Below are 18,760 nucleotides of genomic sequence, written 5' to 3'. Positions count from 1 at the left end.
CATTTCAGTGAGAAATTACCTATGGATAAATCCGTAGAAAATTATCTACGAACTAATCTGTGGTAAATTACCTACAAACATATCTATAGGAAGTTTACCTATTGATTATTGTGTGGAAAGTTACCTACGGATTTATCTGTGAGAAATTACCTACGAACTTATCTGTAGGAAATGACCTACGAATTTAAAAGTGTGAGTTTTTTTATTAACACTATTTAACCACTTTCTAGTATCTATCTTTTCTCTACAATTATGCCTGATACCATGAAATTGTGATGAATGCCATTGTGATTTCTGCACTTAGCAGAATCACGATTTTTGACTCCAACTAGAGATGAGAATAAATCAGGCCTTAAACAGGAGTCTATAGTTTAGCCTTTAAAATTTGGCCTGACTTGAGTTATTTAACAAAAAGATCATGTTTAGACGTTTTAAAAAAAAACCTATTTATTAAAAAAGACTAGGCTTAGACTTATAAAAAAATTATTAGACTTAATAGATCAACCTATTTATATACATATATTATAGAACAAGTTTATAAAACAAAAAATTATCAATATTTTTTTATCGTTGTTCTTAAACATTTTACATACCCTATACATACAAAATCAAGAAATCACAAATAGAAACTCTAATAGTCGCATCTATTATACATCATTGTACATGAGTGTACATCATTATACATTATTGTACATGAATTATCCCTTTAATATGATTCCTTCTATTTCCTTTTTGTGACATTGTATATGTACCCCTAATGTAACATTCCAAATTTCTAATACAATGTTTAATTATAATATTATATAATTTTAGCAATCTCAGTTTAATTATTATTATTATTATTATTATTTTATTCTTAAAAATAATAATCTAAATTTTTAGTTATCATATTTTAAAATAAATAGAGATTAAGTATAATGTTTTTGCATAATTGTAATATTTTAAATTTTTTATTACAATATTCCCAGTAAACTAAAATGAATATATATATATATATATATATAATATTTAATTATATTATAAAATTTTAAAACCTTATTTTAATATTTTCATAATAATATTTTAATTATATTATAAGATAAATTTTAATATTTTCAATTTATTTTACTAGATTAAATATATTAAATAATATCTAATTATATTATTTTAATAATTTAAACTATTCTATTTTTTTTAAGGAAAAAAATGTTGCGGCTCTACGAAAACGGCATATGATATATATATAACTATAATGCAGATTTCGTAATCGAAATCGTTCGTGATATATATATATATATATATATATATATATATATATATAATCGAAACTTTTAATAATAATAATAATAGAATTTTATAGAACTGCTGAAATATATAAACAAATAATGCTTATCCAAAGCATTTATTGTATGGTAACTAACTTATGTAATTATATAGTAATTAAATTATATATCATTAGAATATAACTAATAATAATCATTGCAAAATTTGGGCCAACAAGGAAGAAAGGGGTCATAAGTAAAAAAAAAAAAAAAAAGAGAAAACTTACATAAAGAGATAAAGAATATTGAGAAGGAAGTGAGAAAAAGAAAGAAAAAAGAGAAAGAGAAAAGAAATATACAATCTTAGGATACCTTGAAGTCATTTCATTTTTCTACTAAAGTAAAGGGAGAAGAGTCCTTTACTCTTTTAAATTTTATATACTCTTATGTTTATTTATTTTATGATATATCTATGTGTATTTATTTAGTGATGTGTCCCTAACCTTATTTACTTGTTTTATCTAAGATACTTTTTACTCTTAATAATTAATGAAGTGTTCCTAGTTTATGTTGTTTAATTATTTTATGATATTTATCACTATCATTTACTATATTAATATTCTTTAATACATTCCATGTTTGTAAACCATATTATATTAAATTTTTAAATAATTTAAAATATTCAAACCTATTTAGCTTAATTATTTTTATATTAATACTAACTATAATATAGTTTTGTTAAAATATCCTAAGCTCATTTTTTTTATTATTTCTTTATATATTATAAAGATAAATGTTAATCTATGACCATAAGAATGAAAGTTCGAATTAATTTGTAGTTGGAGGTTTGACCTTAGAGATTTAAATGAATAAAAAAATTTAAGGTGAAATAACTTTTTGTTATTTGTTATATTCATTTATCCTGATTAGTCACTACAAGCATAATTTAAATTTTTATCATATCAAGAAGGATTAATATATTCATTTAGTATTAGTTAAAAATATTTCTATGCATTTTGTTTAATTATTAATATCTATTGAATAATTTTTCTCACTCCTTATTTTTTTTGTTTAAAAATTTAATTAATTATAATGTAAAATGGATATGTCAACCATACCAGGCCCTTTCACTTCCGTTATCATGATCGTTTTTTCGGGTACAAGTTGGGATATGAACGCAACTGCAAATTTCGTTACCTCTCAGGGCATAAGAGTATCGTTATTTGTATTTTCACCAACCCAGCAAACCCTATTATTATAGATGGCCAAATAGTAGTTACTTTCTATTTACCCCCAACCAATCACGTTAATCCAATAGTAAACTTATATCAACCTAATATGTAAATATTGTAGTAGAAGTATAGAATATATATATATATATATATATATATATATATAGTATGTAATTCGGTATGTTATTGTAAATATTTTATAATGGTAGGTGATGTAATTATAAGCTAACTATGTGTACATAAGTTCACAAAATCTACTTTGACTTTATGTAAAATATTATTAATTCTATAATTGCATTAATAAATTATAAAGATACATATATAGTATTATATTTAATAATTATATAATTAGGCGTTACACCTAAGATCACTTCGTGTACAATGGATATTTTTTTAGTTTGTTACCATAACTATTTTAGTTTGCTAAAATAAGAATCAATTATTTAAAATATATCAAATGCGATATAAGAAATATTTAAAAAAAAAATTGGATAAGAATAAGATTATCCCTTATTTATTAAATGCTTAGAACTTTTATGTGAGTGTTCATTTTTTCTTCTTTTTGTGACAGTGTATATATTTCTTTTAAAATCTAAATTTTAATAATATTGAGTAAATTATTTTTTATCACGCAAATGAAAAAAAAAACTGATAGTGACATACTTAAAAATAGAATTGTTGACTTTTTAAAAATTATGTTTATTGGCTTAATTGTTTTCATTAATATAAAATAGACTTTAAAAAGGTAAATAAGTGAGATCAAACTTTTAAAACAGTAAATTCATATCTATAAAAAGCTTGTGATAGATAACAAGTTATGTTTAGGCTTTAATTTTGTAAAATAGACCCGCACTATACATTCAAAGTTTGACCTAACCTATCTCCCACCCCTAGCTCTAACCTATAAATTTTTCAAGAAAACCAACATGCAACCTCAATTTCAACAAATATACAACATATGCAAGTCAATTCCTGCTAAAGGAACAACATGCAACCATCAAAAGTCAAGGATCACTAATTTTCTTCATTCTTCATAATAAAAAAAAGAATAAAGCACACCCAAATTTTTACTCTTTAATTTACAAATTAAATATTTACCAAAGCATAAATCAACAAAGTAAAATCAACACATATAACATGAAATATCAAACAACAAGTTTCCCTGATCTCAATTGGCCTAGAATCAAGGAAAGGAAGGAAGAAAAAAGAAACCTCGAAACGCCCTATATGTTGATTTCTCTCTAAGATAAAATATATTTCTTAATTACATATATCATGAATATAAATAATTAAGAAAAATATGGTATTACATAGACAACTTTAGGCTTTTCTAAGCACATATTTAACAACTTATTTTAGTTTCTTAGGTTTTGCTACTTAAACCAGAAAAGTTCAATATTATTGTCAAGGATAGAACAACTTGAGTGTGAGTCTATCATGACCTTAGCATGCATAACTAAGTCTATATGAAATTAGCCCACTGACTAACCTCCAAATACTATGTACCTTTATAGTACTTAGTTAGGGATTTTCGCTCTCGACCTCATATGTTTACTTAATGGCCACTTATGACAAGTATGATTCAATCTCCACCATATTGTTTGAACATAAAAACTTAGAGGAGACAACTTAAAAAAAATTCTCATTCAGGAGGCAACTTACTAACTCAAAGGATTACAACTTTGGGCTCTTGAAGCACCACAACTTATATCCACATAATAGGATCTTTTATTTTCTAAATCAATTTTTATCTCCTCTAGTTTTTATGCAACTTCAACTTAAACATGTTTCACATATCCATACAAATATAATCATGCAACTTTACTTCTTACCACTTTAGCCAATTATAAATTTCAACTTAATCAACTTAAGACTATAAACAACTTTCAACTTTATCAACTTAAAACATCATCATAAATCTATACATTATGAATTAAAATCAAACACCATTATACATCATGTAAACCACTAACTCATAAAACATACTTCCATAATTTTAGTATTTAAGTCACCAGTTTTCATCTAGCATAACCACACCTGATTCCATACACCTTACGTCTAGGTCAGTGAGACAAAGAACCTTTGGCTTCCTCATGCCTGACATATATGAGACAAAGAGTCTTTTTTGTGTAACTCATGTTTAACACTACTAATCCTATGACCAGTGTCAAAGAAAAGAGCCAATGATTTGGTCACGCTTGATGTTACACAACATGTGCTCGACGTTACCAAGTTAAAGAGTTCATCGAGCAATCACGCCCGACGTTGCACAACACGTGTTTAGTGTCAATAAGTCAGAGAGCTCATCGAGCAATCACACTTGATGTCTCTCAATCCATGCCCAATGTGACTAAGTCAAAGAGTTCTTAACTAACTCACGCCTGACAGCACCAATCCTACGCACAGTGTAAGTAAGGCAAAGAGCCCTCAACTTGCATCATGCTTGGAGCCTTAAAGTTATGCTCGACGTGAATGTGATTTCTACAATAGCAGGATCACAATTTTGGCTCTAGCATGAAAATTCTCAATCCAAAACAACATGCAACAATTCATTCAACATACAGGCATCATAGATAACTCAATTTCAACAACAACAACATGCAACCATGAAAATCAAGAATCACCATTACTCTTCAAAAACACCTTCAAAAGCAACACTCAAAGAAAAACTCTCCTCTCTTGATTCAAAAAATCTCAGCCATCAAATGAACAATTCCAAACAAAATGCAATAATTATCAATCAGAAAAATTTCCTTACCTTAAATCACTCAAAAATGAGAAAAGGAAAGGAAAAATAGAGGTTTTTCGGAAGTTTTCCATACCACAACCATGACTTTGATTCTTAGATCATAAACTTGAATCCACTGATTTACCAATTCTACTCAACTAAGAGAAGGATCTAGAAAGATCTTGCGGGATTAGAAGGTGAAAAGAATCTCTTTGACTCTAGAGTCTCTCTCTAGCTTCTCTCTAACTTTTCTTATAATATGAACTTATGAAGTTCACATCTTAAGAAAAATCTTAAATATCTTCTCTAAACTTGGTCAACTTGACCCAGACTAAAACAACCTTAGAACAACCTAACTCTCTAGGATCCCTTGACCCTTAGAGCCCTAAAATGACTATAAACACAACAAATCAACATTTAATACGCAACATGACATATAGTTGAATAATAAAGGATATAAAGTACTCAATGTTACATGAAACCTCTAACATTGAATGAATGTCATTATGAGCAACTATGATACCTTGACTTGCCCCCCATATAATTCATTCTAGTGTGAGTAAAGTGTGAGTCGGGTGCCCATTGTGTAGTGATCTTTTATTATTGTCCATGTGCTCCTAGACTACTTCATATGCGAGTACCTTATGCAAGTTGAGAATGATACCACATGCATATAGAATTATGATCATGAGTCCTCATGAGCCCTATGTCCCTTGTGATTTGAAGATGTATGAACTTGAGATTAACTTCTGTTTGATATGGGGTGTGCATTGCATTGTTTATATACTATTTATATTCTTTATATATGCCTATACACGTGTGTGATGTTTTCCTTGGTTGGGTTGAACGCCAATTTCAGGAGTAGAATAGATAATGAGTTTGAGCATGTGAAAGATGAAGTTAAAGCTTATATTTTATTTTTATGGATTGCTCTAATTAGTGTGATATCGGGGTTTAGATGACTAGTTTATATTTCCATTTGCTGATAATTATTTATGCAAACCTTTGTTTTAGATTTGAAGTTTCATTTGCCATACTTAAAGTCTCTATAGTTTCCTTTGGAAACTTGTTAAGGTCATTTTTATGCCTATTTATATTCTTTTATCGGAGCTTATTTTATCATTAAACACTAGAGTTTTATCCAATATGACGTATAATGTAAATCCTTTGCATACGAGAAAACTATTTTATTATGAACAAGTAATGTTATAATTATTATATTATTTTATTGAAACTAGTTAATGTTAAAACTTACCGTTACACTACAACAAAATATACTTTTAGTGGCATTTAATATAATTTTTAGTGGCAATAAAAATTGTTACAAGATCTTTTACCGGCATTTTCACATTAGCCATTGTATGCAGTGTCGCTAAAGCATTTAGCGGCAATTATTCAAAATGCTGGTAAAAACCCTTATAATGGTCGAAAAAAGTGTATATATTTTTGTGACATTTTTTACTTTCTAGTCGATGTGGGACTTGTAAGATGAGTACAAATAAATAATTACTTTATCTCCTAGTTGATGTGGGACTTTAAGATGAAGGTTATCTTCTAATTATATATATATATATATATATATATATATATATATATATATAATTATTTTCTTATCAATAGTTGACCCTCTTAAGTTTAAGGATTATTGAGTTTGATAATAGTGAGTAATCTCATACTAATTTAGAATAATAAGGTCTAACTCAATCCTACATAACAAACTTGTAAGGTGAGAGTTATTATTTATATACTCTTTAATTATTTTATTTCTAGTCGATGTGGGACTAAAGTTTTTCTTAATAAATAATTGTCGCTAATAGTAAATTTTGGTGTGATATAAATATATTTTTAGTGACCATTATATATTAGTCACTAATACTTTTATTAAATAATAAAACAAAGGCAATTAATTTATTGCCGGTAAATAATTGTCGGTAAAAATGAATTTTGTTGTAGTGTTAATAGATGTAACATTTAAATTAGGGAGTATGCTAGATAATACATTGAAGGAGTTTATAAGTTCATATAACTAGCATATATGTTAGTTTATTTTAAAATTTTATAATTTATTTTCATATGTTAAATAAAGTAGCTTGTAGTTTATAAGTTCTTTTTATTATTTTTTCTTTTAATTTAGAAACATTTTTTCTATCCTGTCGGTCTGTCAATCTCATTATAAAATCTCTTTTGTGTCATTTTATATTTAATCAATTAGCCTACTAATTAATTTTATTAAACAGTTTCAATTTAAATAATTAGCTTATAAACTTTAGTTTTCTACTTAATTTATAATTTATAAGTTTTCAATGAACTTATCTCAACTCTCAACTCTAAATCAAAGTTACTCATCGATAAAAATAAGAGAACATGCAAATTAAATTAAATTAATTGTCACAATAAACCTAACTAATTTTAACATCAAACAAACCATTCTGGCTACAAAATGATCATGGGACAAGTTAGATTAATAGGTTGCATCTAATATTTTTTTTTGACACCCTGCATCTTTGATCAATCTATTTCTTTTTTAAACTCAACTAATGACGCTTTCATGATTATGTATGATATTTTAAAAAAAAAAATATAAACATGGATATTATGTAAAATTAACTAATAAAATTATATTAAAAAATTAATATATATTTCAAAAAATATATTAATATAAATATAATCATATTACGTAAAAGGAATAAATTACTTAAGTCAAGAAATTTGATAATGTATCATTACCTATTAAAACCGAATCATATTTGAATTAATTTTGTCGCGCATATGGCTATTATCACGTATGAATATTCCAAAATAAGATTCTAAATGTTATATCTTAAATCCATATTATAATCAATATATATTGATGTAAATGAGATCAAACAAAACATACAGGGTACCGAAAATATTGATTATAAAATCCCTTGCATCATATAAAAGTAATACTGATTATTACATTCTGTGTAAATAGTGCTACCATACAACAATACCAAAATTAGATGAAGTTTATATTAATATAAGAATGTTACTATTCAGAAAAAAAGAATCATACTCAACAATATGTGCTTGCTTTAGTTATATATATCTATCGTATACCAATTTTTTTATCTTAAAAAATATATAACAAGTTTTTTAAATTATCTATATAATAATTTTCCCATACCAATACAATAAAAAAAATCATACTTTTTTTGTCATTCATATTTTATGAATTTACAAATTTTTCAAATGAATTTTTAAAATAGTGTATTTTGCCTTCAATTTCTATTTGTTTTTTCACATTTTGTTATTCTATTAATTGATCATGGACTGTGTTGATTAATTAACATGACATATTTGATACTAACATGTTAATTAATGATGTGAATTACTAATGTAATATGCAAATGATAACATAACATAATCGAAAATGCTAAATCCTAATTTTGAAATATCCTCTGAACGGTTAAATTTTTTAAAAAGTTAAATATGTAAATTAATCAACAATTTTTTTTTAAATGTTTTGAAAAAATTTTCAGACAATTATTTTGGAAGATATATTACTCTAAAATAATATGTATAGTAAAGTGTCAATGTAATTAACATATCAATTGTTAACATGTTATGTTATCATCAACCAATGAATTGCATTAATAATTAACTAACAATGTCAAACTAATAATTAATGAATGATAAAAGGTGGAATATTTTAAAAATTAAATTAGAAAATATACAATTTGAAAATTAAATGATAAAATTTACACAATCATGAAATTCAAGTAAAAAAAAAGTACAACGAATCCTACAATAAACAGACAAAAAACTTAACAGGAAAGAATATTCTGCTAATAGAAAGATCCAAGAAGTTGTGAAAGAGGAGGCAAAAAATCTGTCATTATAAAAGAGAATTAAATTATTCATAAAATAAATTATGGAGCGCTTAACAAGGCTAGAAATTATTAGCTAACGACTATGCTATTTTTGTCGTCGAGCTTTTATTAACAAAATCATTACACTTTATGTTTTAACAATAAAATAAATCTTTCCATTATTTTTTATCATTTCATTATCTGAATACGTAAGGTATTCTCATATTAATTCTTAATTTTTTTTTAAAAATATAAGTTTATGAAAATTTGATTAATTGGTTACATTAGTTTAAAAATTAAAACAATGTATGTTTTAAATGATAATATTGATATTTAATTAATGATAAACGTTAACTTAAAGAAAAAAAATTAAAAACTTCAAAAATTAATTTAAAATTTTCTTCTTTTGTGGAATTAATATGATACGATAACGAATTACAAATCAAATTACCAAAAGAAAATAGAAGATGAAATTGTTACATCATTTTAGCATTAATAAGAACAATGATAATTCTGTGAAACAAAAGCAAGTTGTCTGAATCGAGGGAAAGGGACCCACAAAGACAAAGACAGTCGAGCTTTTTACAGGAGCCAAAGCCATTGATCTGTGTCTTATCTATTCAGTTGTGCGTACAGTGTTGTTGTTTTTGTGTCAAACTCAATTATTCAAAGTCAATAGCAACGGTTCAAGGTGAAGCTAACGTGCACCCCAATTTAAGTCTTCATTTTTCTTTGATTTTTCCTCCACACACAGATCACAACAGCAACTCTCTCACGCACTACTTTCTTTGACCACTTTGCTGTTTGCACTTTGCACTTTTGGTTCTTCCTCTTCCACATCATCGATCAACACAGGTTGGAGTTGGAGACACGGTGTGTCACCAGAAAATAAGGATAAAAAGATTATTTTTTTTTTGTTTTTTTTTTTTTGTGTTGGGGAATGGGAAAAAGGTTGCCCTTATATTTATATAACGGTAATTTGGAAATGAGTGGTAGTTAGAAGGCTGAGAAAGACTATCCAGCAGAATTTTTTCATGTGGGGTTTTGTCAAGTCAAGATTATTTTCAGACTAAGGAGTAAGGGATAAGAAGATCCAGAAGCGTTTTGAGAAAGGTATGACTCAATTTCTGAGCTCCCATTTGAGAATTTAATGTGACTTTTGGAATTTTTGTTGTGTGCTTCCTAGGTGGAAATGGGGGAGGTCATGTTTGTTTTTATTGTAGCATTTCAAGTTTTGGGATGGTAAAGTTTGGAGCTTTGTAGAGGATTGTCACTGGGTGGGGTTTGGTATTGGAAATTTCTAATTCTGATTGATGTAAGCTGAATGTGAAGTAAAATTGTGTTGGTGTTATGATTGGTGGTTTTGAGGGGTTTATTTGTCAAGGATTTTTGCGGATTCAGTGTATTGTGTTGAATTTGTTAGAAAACTCAGGGTCTCCTATGGTTTATGCTGTTAAGATCGGAATATATGTTTAATTTGTGGCATTGCCTTTTTGTTGAAAGAAAAAAGAATGCATTTTCAAAATGAACTGCTACTGAATTTAGCTTTTTTAGTGGTGAGTATTGTGTGGGAAAACATGGAAGTTTTGATTCTGGTGCTTTTGTTGATGATTAGATGTTGATGAATTAGAAGAGTGGAGGTAGATGCTAATAGCGAGTGTTAGAAAAAGAAACCAGGCATCTAAATTTGTTAGATGTTTTACATTTTTTGCTTTTCGCCATATATCGCTTGAGTTCTGCAATGTCAGGAAAAGTGAGAAAGTGAGGTGAGGAAATTAACATAAGGATGAAATGCTGCGTATGAGGTTTTGAAATTCATGTGAAATGAAAGGTGAACGGAAACAACATGTAAAGAAACAAACTAGGTTAATTGATCCTCAAAAAATAACTGCCATTCTACCATTAATAGAAAATCTTCCAGTACCTAGCTTTTTGTAACTTTTTTTATCTGTATTTTTTCAATTCCTTACTAGTTGGTATACAACAGCAATTTTTTTCCTTTCCACTGTAGATTTGAAGGGAAAAACATAAGTATGCCAATGCTTTCTTTTTATGTTTTCAGTAAATACTTCCAAGAAATGAGAGCATACAAATTCCTCACTATTCCTTTAGCAAATCCTTCCTCCTCTGCCTTCTACAAATGATCAAATCATTCTAGAGGATCTGTGTGAACTTTAGATGTAATCTATGTAGGCCTACTAATTACCAACTGCTAACCGTTGTTGCTTTTTTTTAGCTGATCATTAGTGTTAGGCTTTCCCTCAAGGACAAAACTTAGATACAGTTGGTATAATTCTTGAATCAAAATTGAAGTTTCACCTCAGCAATACGTTTTTACATTTAATGTAGACTTCAGAAATGTTAGAATAGTAGATTAAGCCTAACTCAACCCTACAAAACCGGCTTGTAAGGTGAGGGTTGCTTTCCACTTATATACTATTCAATTGCCTAATCTCTAGTCGATGTGGGACTTGGGTTTTTCCCAATACACCCCCTCATGCCTATGAGGCATGCATCAATGGTAGGTGACCCATTTTTAAAGTGGATCTAAATGGCTTTGATACCATGTTAGAATAGTGGATTAAGCCTAACTCAACCCTACAAAACCAGCTTGTAAGGTGAGGGTTGCTTTCCACTTATATACTATTCAATTGCCTAATCTCTAGTCGATGTGGGACTTGGGTTTTTCTCAATACACCCCCTCACGTCCAGCACTATCAGACTTGGTACGTGGATAAATAGTGGGTAGCCCTTTTTAATGATCTAGGATTGGTGGGACTTGGGTTTTTCCCAATAAGAAATATATATTTACGTGTGTTACCAAGATGAAATTCCAACTCTAATCAGAGAACAACATCAATAGTATCTATGGTACTGTATTTAAGTTTGGTCCTTCCCTTAATTAATTATTGAATTGTACACTATCAATTTTTATTTATGTTGTATTAATACATAAAGTATAGTTGTTTTGTTTCTTACACAAAAGATCTCTCATGTCTACCTTACTTTCAGGACTGGTGCCACAAGATACAGACTAGCAATGGATGAATTTGCTAATAATGTTCAAGGTGACTTGTATGCTGTAAATGCAGATTTTGGAAAACCCTACTCACTCCAAGGGTTCTCAACTAAAGAAAATGATGTGAAAGAACTGGAAATATCCCTGCAAGCTTTAACAGAAATAGACTATCGTTTAGCCTATTTTTCTGAGAAGCTGGTGAACTTGCATGTCCTTTATATTTATCTATTGGCCGAGGAAAATGATCTTGAAGCAATGGATTCAAAGAATAACTGCATCTTGGAAAACTTATTTGAGAAGGCAATGACATTTGATCTTTTGTCTGGCATTTTAGACTCTGAGGTAAGAGAGCTGGACAATTTCATGGACACTCTCCAAGAAGAAATTGTTGATGCTCGTCATAAAATATTCTCATGCAAACATTTGACTGAGGTTTTCTTTATGATGGACAAAAAATTGCATGACTCTGAAGAATCTGTGAAGCAGTTTCAGCAGCAGTTATTGGAGTTGAAAATGCAATCATCCCAGTTACAGAAAACCTTTGAGGCTTTCCAACACGAGAATTGTAAGTTGAAATTTTTACTCATTTTTGTTCAACATGTTTATAATGAGGATGCAGTTCTTTTCCAAGTTTTGGGTGACTGTTTACCTTTCTTAGTCATCCATGTAAACAGGTGAAACGGGGAAGGCCTTGAATTTATCAGGAAATGGTCAACTGACAGATGTGAAAGCAAAATCCAACGATCAGATGGTTGAAAAACGAAGGTATATTCTGCGAATGCTGGAGAAATCTCTCACAAGGGAGCTAGAACTTGAAAGGAAGTTAGCAGAGTCAAGAAAAAATGAAGAGTTAAAGCTGAAACTCCACTACACAGAACAAGTGGCATTTTATATGGAAGAAGCAGCAGAAGTAGTTTGGGGAAGATTTCTAGAGGCAGACAATACTGCAGAGGTGTTAATGGGGATTTCTAAAGGTATAATGGGACGCCTTAAGATAACTGAGTTCAACCTCAATGGTTCTATGCAACGCGAAAATGAGCTGAGATCAAAACTTCAAAGTTTGATAGAGCAACTCAAGGATAAAGATGCTGCTTTAGAAAAGTTTGAGACATGTAATGCGGAGAGTATTAAGGAAAAATCTGAGTCTGAGGTGTTGGCTTTGAGAGAAAAGGTGAAATTTCTTGAAGAAGAACGAAAAGATTTTGAGTTTCGTATGAATAATTTGATTGCAGAGAATGAAGCATGTCATGAACAACTACTTGAAATGGAAAATTTTGTTGAGTCTCTGAAGGAAAGCACTGACATGGCAGAAAATCGGGCTGACAGTGCAGAAGCGAAGGTTACACAGTTAACTGATACCAACTTGGAACTTACTGAAGAGCTGAATTTTCTTAAAGGGAGTGCTAGTACTGCAGAGAAGAAGGTTGGTTCACTTGAGAAGCAACTAAGGGAATTAGATATCCAACTACAGAATGCAAAGGCGTCTTCTGAAGCAAGTCAAGAACAGCAGAACATGTTATACACAGCTATATGGGATATGGAAATATTAATTGAAGAGCTTAAATCAAAGGTTTCAAAATCTGAAAGTAATGCAGAGCAATGCTTTGTGCTTTCTGAAACTAACTTAAAGCTAAATAAAGAATTGGATCTTCTTAGGTCCAGAACAATAAGCTTGAAAACATCTTTGGATCAAGCTAGCAATACAAAATTATCAAGTGCAAAAGAAATTGATACTAAAACCAAGCTTATCATGGATATGGTCATGCAACTAGCCTCTGAAAGGGAGCGCATCAATAACCAGGTAATGACTTGAATCAAATTCTAATTTTGAACTAGTTTCAATGTTTCTTTTAAGAGAAACTAGTATTTTGGGCCTTTAAAGATATGTGTGTCGTGTACTCAATTGGGTTCCCTAGAGTTTGATTTTATCAAATGAAACATTCAATGTCTTAATTTATCTAAGTTTGGTCCTTCAATGCTTATTTTGTGCAATTTTTGTTCATGTTCATTGATTATGATGCTAGGACCCAATTGAAATGAACTAAAATATTTATTGTTGAAATTATGCCTTGCATTACACAATTGAGAAAAATGTATATTTTAAGGACCCAAATAGTGTTTATAAATTATTTTTAGTTTTTCAAAGGATATTAAAGAAAATGTATCTTTGCGAATTATCTTTGGTATATCTGAATCAGAATTTCCGTTCCAGATATATAACAGTTCATAAGTGCTTATACTGAAAGAAACAAGTGGAGATAGTTTACTTTACGGCAGCCATCAGTTCTAATCATTAGGTTTTTGCATGATTAATATAGAGAATAAATTAGTAATTTTCCTCGGAAGAAAGTCGGATACCCAAGAATTAACATGACAATTTTCTAGTTATAATTGTGTTTGATGTTTTATTTTATTTTATTTTATTTTTCAAAAAAGCCTGGATTCATTATTCAAATTTTGCTGAGCTATGATACACTACCAGGAAGTTAACATTCTTATCACCATGTTCTTCCCGCAGTTAGATGCTTTAAAACAGGAAAATAAACATTTGGTTGACAAGTTAAAGAATACCAAAATTGGTGTCCCTTTAGATGCATGCAACAATGGACTAAATAACAGAAACGAAGATCAGGCTTCCAACAATGACTCAAGCAATGATAGCTGTGCTAAATCATCAGATGAAGAAGGAATTGATCATTTTAATAAGACCTTTCAGGCAGGTACTTTTTTGGTCAGTCAAATCTCTTTTACTAGTTCATATGCATATATGATGATGATAGGTGAAACCTGGGTGTTAAATTTAGTTGTTCTTGTAATGACACTGCATATAAGACAAATGTTTTGTTTATTACATAATTAGTGCCTTGACAAGCTTTAGGGTATGCTTTGTGTTGTGATTCAGGAATTGTGTGTATTGTTGTACACATACCAATCTTATTTATAGAGTGAATACAATAAATGATAGAGATACTAATCTCTAATATTATGGAAACTAATCTAATCATATCCCTAATTGATAGTGAGGATAATAGCCATAATATATGTGTCCACAATATCTGTAATATATTCACGATATCTGTAACACTCCCCCTCAAGCTGGAGCATATATATCATATGCACCAAGCTTGTTACAAATGTAATCAATCCGAGGTCCTTTAAGCGATTTTTGTGAACATATCTGCTAACTGGTCACTGGAGGCAGCCGGAGGCAGCAGTCAGAGGCGGCGATCGGAGGCAGCGACCGAAAGCGGCGATCGGAGGCGATGGCCACCTGAAGCGACGGTCGGAGTCAGCGACTGGAAGCGGTTGTAGGTGGCGACCGGAAGCGGCGGTCGGAGTTGGCGACCAGAAGAGGCGACCGGAAGTGGCGGTCGGAGTCGGCGATCGGAAGCGGCGGTCGGAGTCGGCGACCAGAGGCGATGACTGGAGGCGGCGGTCGGAGTTGGCGACCGGAAGTGGCAGTCAGAGGTGGCAATCGGAAGCGACAGTTGGAGGCGGCGACAGGAAGCGACCAGTGACGACGGTGTGACGACCCGAGGTGGCGGTCGGAGGCGACAACTGAAGGTAGCAACCAGAGGCGAAGGTCGGCGGCGCGGCAACTGGCGGCACGACGACCGGAGGCTGCAGTCGGAGGTAGCAACCAGAGGCGGCGGTCGGCGGTGCGACGACCGGAGGTGGTAGCCACCGGGGGCAGCGACCGATGGCGGTCAGAGTGGGCACCGGAAGCGGTGGTCGGCGGCACAGCGATCGGAGGCGGTAGCCGCCGGCGCGGCGGCCGGCGGCAGCCGGAGGTGGCAGCAAGGGCCTTTGCAAGAAGAGAGAAAAATATATTCTAAAAGAAAAACCTAAGCTCTGATACCATGTTGTGATTCAGGAATTGTGTGTATTGTTGTACACATACCAATCTTATTTATAGAGTGAATACAATAAATGATAGAGATACTAATCTCTAATATTATGGAAACTAATCTAATCATATCCCTAATTGATAGTGAGGATAATAGCCATAATATATGTGTCCACAATATCTGTAATATATTCACAATATCTGTAACACTTTGCAATATTATAGCGGGGGACCATAGACCATTCCCAAGTTTTGGTATATCATGATTACTTCATTATTTTTAGAATTAACTGAAGCTTAACAAAATTCTGTCTATACTTGCATAATACAAGTAAATATGATACTTAACATATCATTATTCCTCTTCACTTTTTTTCTTTTCATTCTAACCGCTAGTTAGCATCTCTTGTTGGCCATATATAAAAGACATGATTATTTTACAACTATTTTGGTGATACACAAGTGTACTTTGAGCCTTCCAGGGCTATTCTACTTGTCCATTATTCTATTGCATGCATTGGAATTTCTTGGTAGTTGGTACAATAAAAAGGAGTATTCTTTTATCAATATGATGAGAATATGGAAATATATTGATCCTTGTTTAGTCCCTCCAAATTAACTTTAAGCTAAATACTTCTTGGCTAACACCTGATTTACCATACACAGGTAGAATTGATGAATACATATAAATTGTCTTTAAGTTTTTCTGGTTTTCATTTTTAAGAAAGAACTTGGGAGAATAGACAGTTCAATGAAGCAAACATAACACTATGATAGTATGATCTTCCTGCCCATTGTTGAAGATCTTCTCTTATTCAGTGTTTCATTCTATTCAACAACTAGATTTACTTTTATTAAGACAATATAATGTTTGTATTAACAATGAATTTCATGTATTTCTTGTCACTCATCTTTCATTTGCCTCTATAATATTATTACCTTCTCTGCCTGGCATGGCATGTCAAAAGTCTACGAACCCTGGTTCTCCCTTCTCAAACCATTTTCTGCCTCACATGCTATAGTCAGAATATTAAACTATATCTGAAAGTGTATATAATTTTCATTATGATCACGTGCATTCATTAAACTAATGATGCTTACAATGGTAATTCAGAGAGTTAAGCAAAATTCTCAACAAGAATCAATAACCAGTCATTTCTTTCAAACATATACTTTTTACTGTTATTGTAATTAGCTATCCTGGATGGATTTTATATATTGTTGTGGAGACATTACAAAGTGCAGAATTTAACCTTTCATTGATATTTGATAGAGTAAAAAGCTTATGTAGAGTTCCAAACTTATTTTTTCTTAGATTCTAAAAGCTTACCCTTTCTTGGTTTCTATTACTAGGTGGATGAAGAAGGTGCAAGCTCCGAAACTCGAGTAACATCATCTATTTCAGCAAAAAAGCCTGCAAATTGGAGAAACTTGACATTTCTTTCAGTAGCAATTTTCGTCCCACTGGTTTCTGTGTTAGCATTCTTCTTGTTTGACAAAGGAAACATTTTCCTCAACAGCTTTTGATTGCTAAGTTATGGTCTAGCATGTAGAAAATTTGTTGTTTGTGCAGTTGCACTTCCCTCAAGTCTTTTAGCTTTTGTATTTAATATTCATGGGATCTTAGAGTGGGTGTAAGCTAATATTACCATTGAATTGTAGGTTATTTATTCTACCATGGGTGCTTAACAGATAAAGAGTTTGTGTTAGACAAAGGTGCAAATGATGAAGATATGTGCTTTGGAGGTGCAATAATCATGAAAAACATATATTGTTGTCTTGGTGAGAGCTGCAACAATCATGTAAAGGGTTGAAAACACTAAGGGAAGTTGAATAGGGTGTTTGGTTTTTAACAGTATAATACCAAGTTATTAGACAAGATTTTGACAATGGCAATCTTGATTTGAATTTGGCTAATGCATGGATGTCTATATGTCCATATATACATGAAAATTTTCATTGGGTTTTGAAGTATAATTAAGGCTCAATTGTATTTTTGCTACTCATATTTTACAATTTTACAAATTTTGCCATCTAATTTTTAAAATTGTACATTTACCACCAAATTTACAAATATTTATACATTTTATCACCTTATTAGTTAATTGTCTAACACTATTAGTTGACTATTAACATAACATATTAACGATTAATATGTTATATTAACTAATGATATAAATTATTGAAATGATATATAAATGATAATGATGTGATATATTATGTCGCATAAATTATCAACATGACATATTAATGGTTAATGAGTTACATTAGTAGTTAACATGTCATTTCAATAGTTAATTAAAGATAATAAAAAGTCAATTATTGTAGTGACAAAATTTGTAATCTCAAAAATTTTATAGCTAACATTTGAAAAATTATAAACCTTGAGTGATAAAAAAAATGTAATTAAACCTATAATTAAATGTACTTGCATTAAAAAAACTATAATTAAAATGTTAATTTTCTTGATTCCTTTCTCTAACCTAAAATCACGTGTGTTTTGTTGTTTTTAAATATCTATCATTTTATGGCAGAGTTTTCGTCTTCCACCTTTGTCTTGGTGAAGTTTCCAAGCACTCCATCCCTTGGTGTCCGAGAATTCCTACTACCTGCAGTGTAAAGCCTTAACTCTATTTTTATTTTTCAAATATAAAATGTCAAGTATTGAATAGTCTAAATCTAATGCTGAATCTTGTGATCAGCAAATCATCTATTCATATGAAACAAAATGCATTTCACAAGCAAAGAAATTAATACAACTACCGACACGTCCTTCTCAAATAATTGTATGATAATATTGATAATAATAATAGTAATCATAAATCATAATGCTAATGGTGCACAAATACAATGATACTCT

The 18,760-nt window shown here is 30.5% G+C and overlaps 1 protein-coding gene across 3 annotated transcripts; it reads left to right on the top strand.

Annotated features, from left to right (window-relative positions):
- Window positions 1–9,648: 9,648 nt before the first annotated feature.
- Window positions 9,649–17,817, top strand: WIT2 (WPP domain-interacting protein 2). 3 transcript variants are annotated; one of them, XM_083066220.1, is made up of 5 exons: window positions 9,649–10,147; window positions 12,047–12,618; window positions 12,728–13,854; window positions 14,572–14,784; window positions 17,254–17,817. In XM_083066220.1, the coding sequence occupies exons 2-5, from the start codon at window positions 12,075–12,077 to the stop codon at window positions 17,425–17,427; spliced, it is 2,058 nt and encodes a 685-aa protein (XP_082922346.1). In that variant the 5' UTR covers window positions 9,649–10,147; window positions 12,047–12,074; the 3' UTR covers window positions 17,428–17,817. The 3 variants fall into 3 exon arrangements, with proteins under 3 accessions (XP_082922346.1, XP_020203941.2, XP_020203940.2); XM_020348352.3 differs by having other exon boundaries at window positions 14,572–14,773; window positions 17,254–17,472; XM_020348351.3 differs by having other exon boundaries at window positions 9,650–10,147; window positions 14,572–14,769.
- The last annotated feature ends 943 nt before the right edge of the window (window positions 17,818–18,760 follow it).

The sequence above is a fragment of the Cajanus cajan genome, chromosome 11 (assembly GCF_000230855.2).
Source record: "Cajanus cajan strain Asha chromosome 11, NIPB_CcT2T_4, whole genome shotgun sequence".
In the NCBI taxonomy this organism is placed as follows: domain Eukaryota; kingdom Viridiplantae; phylum Streptophyta; class Magnoliopsida; order Fabales; family Fabaceae; genus Cajanus; species Cajanus cajan.
Note: the sequence above shows the minus strand (reverse complement) of the source record. Positions and strands in the feature narration are given on the sequence as shown.

Bases quoted from the DNA above. Each gene is read 5' to 3' on its own strand.
- WIT2 (XM_083066220.1), top strand. From the start codon at position 12,075: ATGGATGAATTTGCTAATAATGTTCAAGGTGACTTGTATGCTGTAAAT. The intron at 12,619-12,727 runs GTAAGTTGAAAT...CCATGTAAACAG, and splicing joins GGCTTTCCAACACGAGAATT to GTGAAACGGGGAAGGCCTTG. The intron at 13,855-14,571 runs GTAATGACTTGA...TTCTTCCCGCAG, and splicing joins GGGAGCGCATCAATAACCAG to TTAGATGCTTTAAAACAGGA.